This window comes from Oryx dammah, unplaced genomic scaffold (assembly GCF_014754425.2).
Source record: "Oryx dammah isolate SB20612 unplaced genomic scaffold, SCBI_Odam_1.1 HiC_scaffold_18, whole genome shotgun sequence".
NCBI classification, from domain to species: domain Eukaryota; kingdom Metazoa; phylum Chordata; class Mammalia; order Artiodactyla; family Bovidae; genus Oryx; species Oryx dammah.
This window is the reverse complement of record NW_024070202.1, coordinates 8,331,292-8,345,834: the sequence shown is the minus strand read 5'-3', so window position 1 is coordinate 8,345,834 and position 14,543 is coordinate 8,331,292. Positions and strand designations below refer to the sequence as shown.

Below are 14,543 nucleotides of genomic sequence, written 5' to 3'. Positions count from 1 at the left end.
GTTGAAATAGTCCAGTGAACTCCTAAGACCAGTCTTAGAAAGGAAGGGTCTTGATGCTTCTGAAATAATAATGCCAAGTTTTCTGATTCCAACTGCTATTCTACAGGGGTTTAAAAGGGGCTGTGTCTTTTACAACTTGCACATATTTGAGAAACATTTCTCAAAATATTTCACCTTAAAGCACTGATGAAAATGAGGACAGAAACAGAAACTTGTAAAAATACATCTTTTAATAAACATCAAGAAGCACAGTGCAGTTTTATCGAAGTTTTACACTGCAGTTTACAGCAAACATATTATCTGTTATAGTGTATATTTATTTACAAGTAAAGTAAATTCAGGCATTTTTTCCTCCCATGGTTGGATAAACCAAAACTGGTGCATCATACTAGATTTAAGGTCTTCCAAACTGGTTCCCAAGCTTCTGTAAAAGGCCTTTAACATGAAGAGACTTGTAACAACAAAAGAAAGATACCCCCCATCACAATGACAGCCTGATGAATGCTCAAAAGTTATTTTAAAAAATTATAAATATATGGATTCCTTTGATGGCTTTGAAGAATAAGAATAGTTTCTGACAGCAAATCTGAAACATTAATGACAATAAGGGAAACAGCTGTTTCTTTTGCCATGTGAATCCATAATAAACACTAATTTGAGGCTACAGTTTATGAAAAGAATCCAAAAAATGCTTGCAGTAAAAGTTCAACATTTTATATATATGGTCCCATGGACTAAAAACTGTCTAGACTATTAATGGCTGAGTCTGCTTTTAACATTACTTATACAAAGAATGCTGGAATTCTTGACACTTCTGGACAAAGTCAGTGAAAATGGGGACAGAAATTAATTAGTAAAATGAAAATTAATATTTACCTCAAAATTTTACCTGCTGTTGTCTTGGAATGATCAAAACTCAGCTACATCAAAGAAGAGTTAAAAAAAAAAAAAAAAAAAAAAAACAGATGGAAATCAGAAGCTATTGCTTAAAAACTAGAGTTTTGCATGCTTTCAACTGAAGGCATTTAAAAATTATACAACCGGATTTACTTGCTATTTACATAAACCAGTGTTTGGAATTAGAAACAAAAGTACTGCTTTATACACAGAAGTACCAGAAGCATACTCAGATTTGCAAAAGAGGCACAATAACCTGTCAATCATGCAACTAGTTGTATGTGAAATTTGTAATGGGTAATAGAACAAATTCCCCATGAACACAGTACTGATGTGGAGCAAATTACATCAAGTAGGTAAGCAGCTCAAATTCCTAAGGGTAAAGACCCAATATCCCTGAATCTATAAGCATTCATCTCGGTGTTAACATGGTTTCCTCTAAGCATTATCTCATTAGAAGAGAGATTGTAAATACTTCCCCCTCTTTGATATGCCATCATATTTTTAGAGGTGAAAAGGGAACAATTGGTGGGTTTTGTTTTGCTTGTTTTTTTTTACCACTGTGGCCCATCCAGTTCTCATGAATCTGATACCCTGTTATCACAGCATCAAGACTAAGGTAGGTGCTCTAAAGGATCCAAGAAACTGAATTTCTGGATCCAAATGTTGCTGGTATTTACAATAAGCCTGACTGCCAGAAAGCCACGTCTCTGGGTGAAATGTACTCCAGGAACAATGGTTGAGAAGTAAAGACCAGCTGCCACTGAGGTCAGTTAACCATTTGATCTTCTATCTTGAAGTAAAGTTTCTTAGTAGATGGGATGAGATCTCATACTTTCCATGTATCCTCTACAGCACCTAGTAACGTGCTGGGCAAAGATATTAGCTCACGGAAATAATCGGTGATGGGGCGGGAACTGAATCAAGAGGGAACCTGGTCATGGGGAGGCCATGCCTCACTCCACCCATCACCCAAAAGGCAGTCACCCCGATGAATCTCTGCAGCTGTCACCAGAGAACAGACGCTTGTCCCCTGCCACTATCTGAAGGAGAACTAACCACTCGGGCCTCTTTCTTTCTTTCTTTCTCTTGGTCACTAAGAGATTACATGTGGGCCTGAGTGCCACCTGGTTGATGACATCTGGAAAAAAAAGGTTTTTTCTTTTTTGCCTCAAAGGAAGCACCAATCCATCACATGGCACAGTTTAATAATACAACTTATAGAACCATTAACTTTTATAATTAGGTTAAATGTTATCCATACTAATAGATATTTTAAAGGTTAGGCTTATTCTCTCTGACATCACTTAAGATATATTTTATTTTTAAACATAGGCATGAGGTAGAAGATAAGAATTCACAAAAGAAAGTCATCTTCAAAATACCAAACTCTATTCAATACAATTAGCCCCGAGAAAGAAGTAAGAAAAGTTACAGCCTAAGCTGGTAGACTGGCTACTGATAAACTATTACCCTTCCCTGAAAAAAAAATCTTAATTTGAAATTGTCCATTTTTTCCCACCAATTTAAGGTATTATAGAAAAAGGGTGATACACATTCTGACATTCTGAAATATTTCTAAGGATCGCATACAACAGCTCCTCTTAATAATCATTTTTTACTATGTGGCTCTAAATCACCTCAATTGAGACACAGGTCCTTTCTAACTAAATAACTGATCAGATATCAATATGGACATTAAAAATGCTTTGAGCACAAGAAGCAAGATAAAAGGAATGATTCACATTTAAAATATTGTACTTTTCATAAAAACTAGCAGCACTTTATCCTACCAAAACATACAGATTTGGCTTCACTGACTGATCAGGAACGGAGGAAAATGGATAAAGGTCCAAAACAGCTCTTTCAGGAGGGAAATGTGAGGCTACAAGGTTTCTTGAACAACGATTTTCCCATTAGGTGGTGTGGGAAACTACTGGAATGTCGATTTCAATGGCAGAGAGGCGGGAACGGGCTGAATAGGGCTGTGAGTATGTGTGCATACCCGGAGGGTGGGAGTACAGAGGCTGCCAGAAAGGAGAGGGCAAGGACTTGCATGCACAGTACCAAATAAATAGTAGCAGGGCTGTCATAAACAAGCCCCCAGCACTAGCCACAGTGACATACACAGCATAGTCAAACGCAAAGACGGGCTCGAACTTCCTGTTCAGGTGGGTGTTGTAAAAGATGACCCAGATGGACGGGGAGAGGCTCACAGTACCCGCCAGGAAAAACAGCAGCCCGGCCACTAGATGGCAGCCCGCACTATTGACCAGGCACTTAGCCAGTTTGATGTTGGGCACGGAGGACCTGAAGGCTGTGTTACACATTCCGATCAGGCAGAGCAGCAGGGCGCCCATCGCGATCAGGATGCTGAGGGGCAAGGCAAACTGGAGGACCCGCAAGTCCAGCTGGTCCACAGAGGAGTACCAGGCGGCGTCGTACATCAGGCAGTCATTGCCCCCGTCATAGCGGGCACACTTCACCCACAGGCCTGTGTAGACGGTCAGGTTCTTCTCGTTTCTGTTGAATGTGATCAGTCGTAACTTCCTCCAGTTGGGAAGCAGCGTGCCCGCAAAGAGGCCTGCTACGGAGGCAATTCCACACAGGAAGGAGAGCACGGTGGCCGCGTGGACATCCCGACAGCCCATGGCAGGCAGGCAGGCGTGTGCAGTACTGCCAGTCAGACTGGGGGGACAAAGAAGAGGACAGATCATGAAGGGAGCCCAGGGGAGGAGAGTAGGAAGGGTGGGGCTGTCTGGAAGCACAACCAGGGACGAGGAATCAGACGGGAATTCTGTCCCTTGTCTCCATGTGCAATAGAAACAGGTATGAGCACATGTGCCCATGACCGCGGAGCACAGGCATACATGCACACCCTTGCTCACCAATGAATGCTCACACAGCAACCAAAGTCTTGACACACGAGCATTTTTCTACCTGGTGAATCAGAGGAACAACCAACAGAATTCCAAATTCGCTTAACATCACATCTGAAATTCTCTGTTTTCAAAAATCACTCATTTGACAACCATGTTATCAAGCACTTGGATGTGTCAGAGACACTCAAATATGCAGGGTTACAGCACCATCCGCAAACCATCAACTCCAAACACAAATTCGGCCTCCGATGCTCATGCAGATGTAAAAGCAGACTAGCAAAACAGGCAAAGGTGTGAAGAGACAGGGCAGCGGAGTAGCTGAAGGCAGACGCTGAGCTAGATGGCATGAATTCAAATCCCTGCTTCCTCAGTTACTAGCCAAGTGACCCAAGTGACTTTGGATCAGCAACACTACATCTGTGTGGCTCATTTTCCTCATCTACAAAATGGGGAAAGTAACAGTGCCTAAAAACCATAGCCTTGACTAGACGGACCTTTGTTGGCAAAGTAATATCTCTGCTTTTGAATATGCTGTCTAGGTTGGTCATCACTTTCCTTCCAAGGAGTGTCTTTTTATTTCAGGGCTGCAATCATCATCTGCAGTGATTTTGGAGCCCCTCAAAAGAAAGCCTGACACTGTTTCCACTGTTTTCCCATCTATTTCCCATGAAGTGATGGGACCAGATGCCATGATCTTCGTCTTCTGAATGCTGAGCTTTAAGCCAACTTTTTCACTCTCCTCTTTCACTTTCATCAAGAGGCTTTTTAGTTCCTCTTCACTTTCTGCCATAAGGGTGGTGTCATCTGCATATCTGAGGTTATTGATATTTCTCCCGGCAATCCTGATTCCAACTTGTGCTTCTTCCAGCCCAGTGTTTCTCATGAGGTACTCTGCATATAAGTTAAATAAGCAGGGTGACAATATACAGCCTCGATGCACTCCTTTTCCTATTTGGAACCAGTCTGTTGTTCCATGTCCAGTTCTAACTGTTGCTTCCTGACATGCATATAGGTTTCTCAAGAGGCAGGTCAGGTTGTCTGGTATTCCCATCTCTTTCAGAATTTTCCACAGTTTATTGTGATCCACAAAGTCAAAGGCTTTGGCATAGTCAATAAAGCAGAAATAGATGTTTATCTGTATATGACACATTATAAAAACCAGTATGTTATTCAGCTTTATTTCTTCAGGAGTTTGAAACTCATTCTCCAAACACCACTCAAATGTATTTTTTCTACTTTCTACCATGTCTCCTGCAAGGCAACAGAACAGACTGCTTTAATTTACTATATATTTAATCCAATCACAAAAACTGGGAATAATTTTTAGTCAAGGCTATGGTTTTTCCAGTGGTCATGTATGGATATGAGAGTTGGACTGTGAAGAAAGCTGAGCGCTGAAGAATTGATGCTTTTGAACTGTGGTGTTGGAGAAGACTCTTGAGAGTCCCTTGGACTGCAAGGAGATCCAACCAGGCAATCCTAAAGGAGATCAGTCCTGGGTGTTCATTGGAAGGACTGATGCTGAGGCTGAAACTCTAGTACTTTGGCCACCTCATGTGAAGAGCTGACTCACTAGAAAAGACCCTGATGCTGGGAGGGACTGGGAGCAGGAGGAGAAGGGGACAACAGAGGATGAAATGGCTGGATGGCACCACCGACACGATGCACATGAGTTTGGGTGAACTCTGGGAGTTGGTGATGGGCAGGGAGGCCTGGCGTGCTGCAATTCATGAGGTCACAAAGAGTCAGACATGACTGAGTGACTGGACTGAACTGAACATACTTGTATACACACACACATATATAAGTGTACAATATAAAAATTGATTTAAGTGATTTTTATATCGTAAACTATAAAAGTGACTATTTCTTAAAGTTCTCAGGAATAATTAGTTGTTAAGTTTTTCTGTTCTTAGTTTACTATTTATCATGTTGTCTTCTGTCAATATTACCAAAAGTAGTAATTGTTTAAAAAAAATGTTATGGATGAAAATACTTGGAGGAATTATGGTCATAATTTTTTTTTCCAGCAAATTTTAAATGCCTGATTTTAGCAACCAACCAACCACCTGAGTCCAACAACAGAAACTCTGGTGCAGGTTTGAGGACATTTACACTGGAAAATGCCACTAGTTTTGTCAGTCTCTAGAATCCAGCTTCCTGTTGGTTTCTGCTCATTTATCTTCTCCCCAGTATACTGAGAGCAACTTGCACAGTGCCTGGTACACAAGTCATTTTAGGAATATTTGAATAAATAAATACTAGGCTCTGACCCAAGACCACAGCAGCTTAAAAAGGTTGGCTCTTAATGATATAGAACTGGACAAGGAAGTAGCCATTACTAAGCAATCATTCATTCAGCAGGGATTTACTATTCAGCACATGCAAAACACTCTGTTAGGTCCTAGAGGCACACCAAGGCCATAAAAATCTGGACTTTGCCCCAGTATGTTAACCATCAGACTGAGGGAAAGAATATGCTGTTTTATCAAAACTCAAAGTGCTGATAATGAAAAAGGTGTCTGATTACTACATATCAAGTGATCACTGTTAGGTATCAACCAAATAAGATATACAAGTTCATAAAAATGAATAATTCAAGGTTAGAGAAAAACTGAGCAACGAAAAGAAAGACGACTTAATCAACACTGGGAAGATGTAAAAAAAAAGTTTCCCTCAATTCCTTTCAAAGCTTCAGAACACCTTCAGATCACCACTGCTAAGTCGTAACCCAATCACAATTCCTGTTTTCAGAGGTAGGGGACAAATACTTGGAGTATCAGTATAATTGAGTTTTCTTCATTCAGGCTCCCCTGTACCCCTGATTCCTACAGACGAAATGAGAAAAAAGATCAGAATGAATTTTATTACTAATAAATAAATTTCTGTAGTTCTTAGCCTATAGATTATCAAAAGACATTAATAAACAGAGCCAGATCAATATTCAATATCTATTTCAGTTTTAAGTGTGTTCAAATTTATCCTGCATCATATCAATCCAGGTGTTGTATAAGTCCCCTGAATTGGCTTCTGCTCAACTATACTTGGCTCAGATCCCAGAAACTAACTAAAAGTCATATTTTTAGAGAGCCAACAAATATACCTGGAGCAGCGGCTGCGCGGCAAGCAGCCAAGAGGAGCTATCCCACATCCAAGGTCAGGAGTGGCGGCTGCATTTTGCTGGCGCAGCCGTGAAGACATACCCCATGTCCAAAGTAAGAAAAACCCCAGTAAGACAGTAGGCACTGAGAGAGGGCATCAGAGGGCAGACAGACTGAAACTACAATCAGAGAAAACTAACCAATCTGATCACATGGACCACAGCCTGGTCGAACTCAATGAAACCAAGCCATGCGTGTAGGGCCACCCAAGATGGAGAGGTCATGGTGGAGAGTTCTGACAAAATGTGGTCCACTAAAGGAGGGACTGGCAAACCACTTCAGTATTCATGCCTTGAGAACCCCATGAACAGTATGAAAAGGCAAAATGATAGGATACTGAAAGATCAACTCCTCAGGTCGGTAGGTGCCCAATATGCTACTGGAGATCAGTGGAGAAATAACTCCAGAAAGAATGAAGAGACGGAGCCAAAGCAAAAAAAACACCCAGCTGTGGATGTGACTGGTGATGGAAACAAGGTCCAATGCAGTAAAGAGCAATACGGCGTAGGAACCTGGAATGTCAGGTCCATGAATCAAGGCAAATTGGAAGTGGTCAAACAGGAGATGGCAAGAGTGAATGTCGACATTCTAGGAATCAGCAAACTAAAATGGACTGGAATGGGTGAATTTAACTCAGATGACCATTATATCTACTACTGTGGGCAGGAATCCCTTAGAAGAAATGGAGTAGCCATCATAGTCAACAAGAGAATGCAGTATTTGGATGCAATCTCAAAAACAACAGAATGATCTCTGTTTGTTTCCAAGGCAAACCATTCAATATCATGGTGATCCAAGCCTATGCCCTAACCAGTAATGCTGAAGAAGCTGAAGTTAAATGGTTCTATGAAGACCTACAAGACCTTTTAGAACTAACACCCCAAAAAGATATCCTTTTCATTATAGGGGACTGGAATGCAAATGTAGGAAGTCAAGATACACCTGGAGTAACAGGCAAATTTGGCCTTGGAGTACAGAATGAAGCAGGGCAAATAATAGAGTTTTCCCAAGAGAATGCACTGATCATAGCAAATACTCTCTTCCAACAACACAAGAGAAGACTCTACACATGGACATCACCAGATGGCCAAATTGATTATATCTTTGAAATAATCAGATTGATATAATCTGAAATCAAATTGATTATATTCTTTGCAGCCAAAGATGGAGAAGCTCTATACAGTTAGCAAAAACAAGACCAGGAGCTGACTGTGGCTCAGATCATGAACTCCTTATTGCCAAAATCAGACTTAAATTGAAGAAAGTAGGGAAAACCACTAGACCATACAGCTATGACCTAAATCAAATCCTTTACGATTATAGAGTGGAAGTGAGAAATAGATTTAAGGGACTAGATCTGCCTGATGAATTATGGACAGAGGTTCATGATATCGTACAGGAGACAGGGATCAAGACCATCCCCAAGAAAAAGAAATGTAAAATAGCAAAATGGTTGTCTGAGGAGGCCTTACAAATAGCTGTGAAAAAGAGAATCGAAAAGCAAAGGAGAAAAGGAAAGATATACTCATTAGAATGCAGAGTTCCAAAGAATAGCAAGGACAGACAAGAAAGCCTTCCTCAGGGATCAATGCAAAGAAACAGAGACAACAATGGAATGGGAAGACTAGAGATTTCTTCAAGAAAATTAGAGATACCAAGGGAACATTTCATGCAAAGATGGGCTCACTGAAGGACAGAATGGTCTGGACCTAACAGAAACAGAAGATATTAAGAAGAGGTGGCAAGAATACACAGAAGAACTGTACAAAAAGGATCTTCATGACTCAAGTAATCACGATGGTGTGATCACTCACCTAGAGCCAGACATCCTGGAATGTGAAGTCAAGTGGGCCTTAGGAAGCATCACTATGAACAAAGGTAGTGGAGGTGATGGAATTCCAGTTGAGCTATTTCCAATCCTGAAAGATGATGCTGTGAAAGTGCTGCACTCAATATGCCAGCAAATTTGGAAAACTCAGCAGTGGCCACGGAACCAGAAAAGGCGTTTTCATTCCAATCCCAAAGAAAGGCAATGCCAAAGAATCCTCAAACTACCACACAACTGAACTCATCTCACAGGCTAGCAAGGTAACGCTCAAAATTCTCCAAGCCAGGCTTCTGTGGACTTCCAGATGTTCAAGCTGGTTTTAGAAAAGGCAGAGGAACCAGAGATCAAATTGCCAGCATCTGCTGGATCATCGAAAAAGCAAGAGAGTTCCAGAAAAACATCTATTTCTGCTTTATTGACTATGTCAAAGCCTTTGACTGTGTGGATCACAATAAACGGTAGAAAATTCTGAAAGAGATGGGAATACCAGACCACCTGACCTGCCTCTTGAGAAATCTGTATGCAAATAAAGAAGCAACAGTTAGAACTGGACATGGAACAACAGACTGGTTCCAAATAGGAAAAGGAGTACATCAAGGCTGTATATTGTCACCCTGCTTATTTACCTTATATGCAGAGTACATCATGAGAAATGCTGGGCTGGATGAAGCACAAGCTGTAATCAAGATTGCCAGGAGAAATATCAATAACCTCAGATATGCAGATGACACCACCCTTATGGCAGAAAGTGAAGAGTAACTAAAGAGCCTCTTGATGAAAGTGAAGAGGAAAGTGAAAAAGTTGGGTTAAAACTCAACATTCAGAAAACGAAGATCATGGCATCTGGTCCCATCACTTCATGGCAAATAGATGGGGAAACAGTGGGAACAGTGTCAGACTTTATTTTGGGGGGCTCCAAAATCACTGCAGATGATGACTGCAGCCATGAAATTAAAAGACACTTACTGCTTGGAAGGAAAGTTATGACCAACCTAGATAGCACATTAAAAAGCAGAGACATTACTTTGCCAACAAAGGTCCATCTAGTCAGGGCTATGGTTTTTTCAGTGGTTATGTATGAATGTGAGAGTTGGACTTTAAAGAAAACTGAGCACCAAAGAATTGATGCTTTTGAACTGTGGTGTTGGAGATGACTCTTAAGAGTCCCTTGGACAGCAAGGAGATCCAACTAGTCCATCCTAAAGGAGATCAGTCCTTAATGTTCATTGGAAGGACTGATGTTGCAGCTGAAACTCCAATACTTTGGCCACCTGATGCGAAGATCTGACTCATTTTAAAAGACCCTGATGCTGGGAAAGCTTGAAGGCAGGAGGAGAAGGGGACGACAGAGGAAGAGATGGTTGGATGGCATCACCGACTCAATGCACATGAGTTTAGGTAAACTCTGGGAGTTGATGATGGACAGGGAGGCCTGGCGTGCTGCAGTCCATGGGGTCGCAAAGAGTCGGACACGACTGAGCGACTGAACTGAACAAGTATATGGCATTTTTCAGAAGGGAAATATTATGAACCTTAATTTAACTGAATTTCAATCTCGGTGCTAGAATTAATGTCCCCACTCTTTGTAACTTTATTTGGCTGCTTTACATTTTATACCCTGCTCATAACTCTACATGTGTATGATTTGATAGAAAGCACAGAGTCAGACACAACTGAAGAGACTTAGCAGCAGCAGCAGCAGCAGCAGCAGCAGCAGCATATCCCATAGAGGGATAAAGTAACATCTTATAGGGACAGTGAGAGAAGGAATATGTTCAGTGATTTAAAACTGAAAGATATGCTGACTCTTGGAGCTCTACCAATTAATTTGAAACCACGCATTATTTTTTCAATTGCAAATCTGATCATTTCACTACATTTTTTACCATTCAATAGCTTTCTATTGAATAGTTTCCTCAGAATAAAGTTTCCAAAGTTTCAAATCTTTCCCATAATTTCCAAACTTTTACTTCCCACCATCTGGTTCCTGACAGATTCTTAGTCTCCTTACTGAGTCAGTTTCCTACCTTACATATTAGTCTATGTAGACATAATGCTTTTAACTTTTCAAATTTTGTTTTTCAATGTGGGCTTTTTTTCATGCTGTGTTCCCTCCTAGAACTTTCTTAATCCCATCCTATTCTTTGCTTAGCTGACATGTACTTATCTCTCTAGTTTCCAGGGAGCCCTGGACCTAAACCTCCCCTCTCCTCTCTGACCCTTCACCTTCCCCCGTCCCTAATTACACGCCCTGCTTGCACCTTTGTAATTTTTCTTTGATAGCAGTGAATTTGCTTATACTCTCTGTTCAGTGTTTATCCTTCTCACCAGACTGTAAATTCCAGGAGGACAGAGAGCCTTCTGTTTTATTCACTGTGTCCAACACTGGCACATAGAATGTACTCAATTATCTGTTTAATGAATGAACAAAAAAACAAATGGAAGGTTCATATGAGTATGGTGAGGACACACAGCATTATAAATTTCCTCCAGGATCAGCTCACTCATTACATTCATTCATACTCTGTGTTCTGAAGCCTCCAAACTGCTTCTAGAATGTGCCCCTGCTTTCCACTCTTTACTGGCCAAAGTCTCTCTCATTTTTAAAAATGAAGTTCATTTTCTTCCCCCAGAAATTTCCTAAGAAAGATGAGGCCATTCCCAGGTTATTTATATGCAGCCTCTGCTTCTAGAAACACATATATAAGTTTAGCGACACTGGTTAATTCCCACTGTGGTTAGACAATCAATTATGACAGTTGATTCCCATGTTTTCAACTTCACAGGTATGTTACATACAGGATGTGCCTCTTGCCATTAAGAGTGGTTCATATATCAAATTAATGTTTGCTTATCTAAGTTAAACAATTTTTTATACTTGTATTTCTATTTCCTTTTTAAAATATTTCTCCCAATGAGGAAAAAAAATAAACATCTTTTTGCCATATGAAAGCCCCTTATTAGCAACTGCAGCAGATGTGCAAGGCTAAGAATACACTTTAACAATCTGAGGAGCACCCACGAACACTAGCTGGGCGACAGGTCTTGAGCTGAGTTGTATATACAGATGTGTGGGCTTGCAGTTTCCATCTGGGAGGCAGCATGGTATTGTAGCCCAGGCGAGCCAAGATTCAAATGCCAGTCATAAACCACCATTTGAAAACTGGGCAAGTCCTATGCCCTCTGCATCTCAAATTTCTCCCAAGATAGTTGTGAGATCATAAACAGTAAAACCCTTCGTAAAACAGAATAGGGTGGGAAATTTAAGTCTGTGACGATTATTGGTAGGTTTATTTGAGAGCATTCTCTTTGAGAATAGCTACTGACCAAATCAGATTAGGCCTCTGTTCTAAACACCTACTTCATATCTGACTGTTCCACAATGACTTGCAGAGGAGATGGTACACAATTGAAGGTTATCAAAGATATTTCAAATAAAAATATTTTTCAAAAGAATATCTTTCCTATGGTTTTGAATAGAGTTCAAAGAAGTTTGGAGCAGGAATAAGGGCTAAGAGCTTTAAGAATTCTCAGATCCATTACTGTATTTTTTTCAGAGATAATTCTAAGGAATAGCTACATGAGAACACATCTGTAACAGCAGCTACATTATTCCTCGGGTAGTAACACTAGCAGTCCCTTCTACCTTAGCAGGTACTGTCTCCCTTAGAAGGGTTTTCTTAGAAGATGTAGGTCATCAACATAGCACCTGGAATGGAGGTCTATACTATAACTTTATTTTGTTAAGAGAAAAAAGTGTCATATATATGGAAGTAAAATGAAGAAATAAAATCAAGGGATGTACTTACTCTTTGAGGTACTTGATAGTTCTAAAACAACTTTAATCACCTTGGAAGAAATATATGCACATCTGAACACAGCCAAGATGACCTGGACGTTAAGAACAGGAAAAGTTCTCCAAATTAATATAGCACTTCTAAAAACTCAATGTGAATTCATATGGAACTAGGAAAAATAATTATCAACCATTTAAAACCAAAGAAATCTTAAGCCAAAAAAGGTGAGCAGTAAGTTAAAAAAAAAAAAAAGTAGTTTATTCTTAAATTCACACAATATCTATTTGTGAGCTACAGAAGAAAAAATTAACTCTCATTTTGTGACCTAAGATAGGAGAAACAAGGATGGAAATCACTTCGCTGTTTTGGAAATCTTTTCATAACTACAGAGAAAGAATAAGGAGGGCTGATGAAGCACTATGTAATTAGTTGTCTTGGCATAAAACACATTCCTGAGGTTTCTTTTATTCCTTTTAAAAGGATACTGACAACAAAGCTAGTCAAAGTTCCTTTGTACCATGTCCCCTAAAACTTGCAACTAGAATTTCTTTTCAGTTTATAGTTCCACCAACAGCTCAACCCACCAGTTAAATGTTTTCATATATCTTTCTTAAGCACCAACAACTTCCTCTTCAAACACTATTTACTTCAAGTAGAAAGATGAGAAGGAAAACTTGTAACGCCTAAGAACTTCCTGGTTTAAGGCGTGTCTATATACATATATACTGCTAGCCCTATAATGATCATAAAGTAGAATGATGTTCCCAACAGGAAAGGGATTTCAACCAGATTTTTTTTTTCTTTTCTAAATATATGTCTGGTTGGTTTCAATCACAGTTGCTTACTTACTCCAAAGTTAAGTTTTTACAATATGAAACATACAATAGGATCTCTGAGCAATCCTTTTAAAGTCAGGTCACCAAGTCTGGCCTTCTAATGTCACGACTGGCCCCTTGCAAAGCCTGTCACACAGAACTTGGGCTTCAGAGAAAAGCAAAGCAGGCTTCCAGAGAAGCCCGCCTCCCGCCTACCCTCTCTGCACTCCCTTTGAGCTGTGTCCTCAGGAGCACCAGAATTGCCAGAAAGACATAGGAAGTTAAAAAAAAAAAAAGAGAGAGAGAGAGAGAGCGCTTTCCTGGTTAGAGCCGATTGGAAAGAAACCGCAACAGTGACTATGAATGCTCTCAGAACAAGCTCATCGCTGCACCACTGAGTGGGTTTGAACGGAGAGAGCAGGTCATCATTACACAACCAGCATGAGCTAGCGATTCAAAAATAGCAACCTGCACCTCCACAGCACACACCTGGCCAGCCAAGTCCCTAGCCCTGGCCAGACACGTCGACATTTTCGTACTACTGGGTCCAAAGTAATTCTGAGAGCTTCATCAAACACCTCCTCATTCAGCATTCACGTCCACAAAGATGGTCAGCACTTTCCAATGCTGAGCGACTCTCCTCGTTTAAGCAACCTTACACAAAATCCTCAACTACTTATGCAAAAGACCCAGAAGGCAGAACATTCTTGCCCACACCTACCTGTTTCTCACATCCAGGGCATTTTCACTCGCCCACACTCAGGAGCCTCTCGGAGCGTCTCCCTCTCGGCGTCCCAGGAAGTGCGTTCCCAGAGAGCCGCTCCGAAGGCTTCTGGGACTCGTAGTCAGGTTCCCGAAACAGGAATGCCCTGGATGACTGGCGGACTACAATTCCCAAAATCCACTGAGCTGGCAGTCCCAGGCAATATCCTGCGACCACCTCCCGCCTTTCTGCTCTGCTTCCCACCTCCCCCATTCCTTTAACACCTTAACTTCCGTTTAGATTTGGGTTATAGGTCTACAAAACAGAGGAAACAGAGCTAAAAATAATTTTGAGTTGGGTACCCAAATAAATATTTCCCACTAAGTAATTTATTTACCACTTTCAGTGGGGCGGGGGCGGGGGCGTGGTGGTCAGAGTGTTATTTATTTGCTTTTGAACT

The 14,543-nt window shown here is 40.8% G+C and overlaps 1 protein-coding gene across 3 annotated transcripts; it reads right to left on the bottom strand.

The window, feature by feature from the left end:
• Positions 1-212: 212 nt before the first annotated feature.
• CLDN12 (claudin 12) lies at positions 213-14,191 on the bottom strand. 3 transcript variants are annotated; one of them, XM_040260244.1, is made up of 3 exons: positions 14,102-14,191; positions 12,578-12,659; positions 213-3,585 (listed from the first exon to the last, which is right to left on the bottom strand). In XM_040260244.1, exon 3 carries the CDS (start codon positions 3,546-3,548, stop codon positions 2,814-2,816), a length of 735 nt encoding a protein of 244 aa, XP_040116178.1. In that variant the 5' UTR covers positions 3,549-3,585; positions 12,578-12,659; positions 14,102-14,191; the 3' UTR covers positions 213-2,813. The 3 variants fall into 3 exon arrangements, with proteins under 3 accessions (XP_040116178.1, XP_040116180.1, XP_040116181.1); XM_040260246.1 differs by having other exon boundaries at positions 12,578-12,639; positions 14,102-14,185; XM_040260247.1 differs by lacking the exon at positions 12,578-12,659 and having other exon boundaries at positions 14,102-14,185.
• Positions 14,192-14,543: the final 352 nt, after the last annotated feature.

What these genes read in the sequence shown, in the direction of transcription:
- CLDN12 (XM_040260244.1), bottom strand. Translation starts at nt 3,548, where the DNA reads ATGGGCTGTCGGGATGTCCACGCGGCCACCGTGCTCTCCTTCCTGTGT.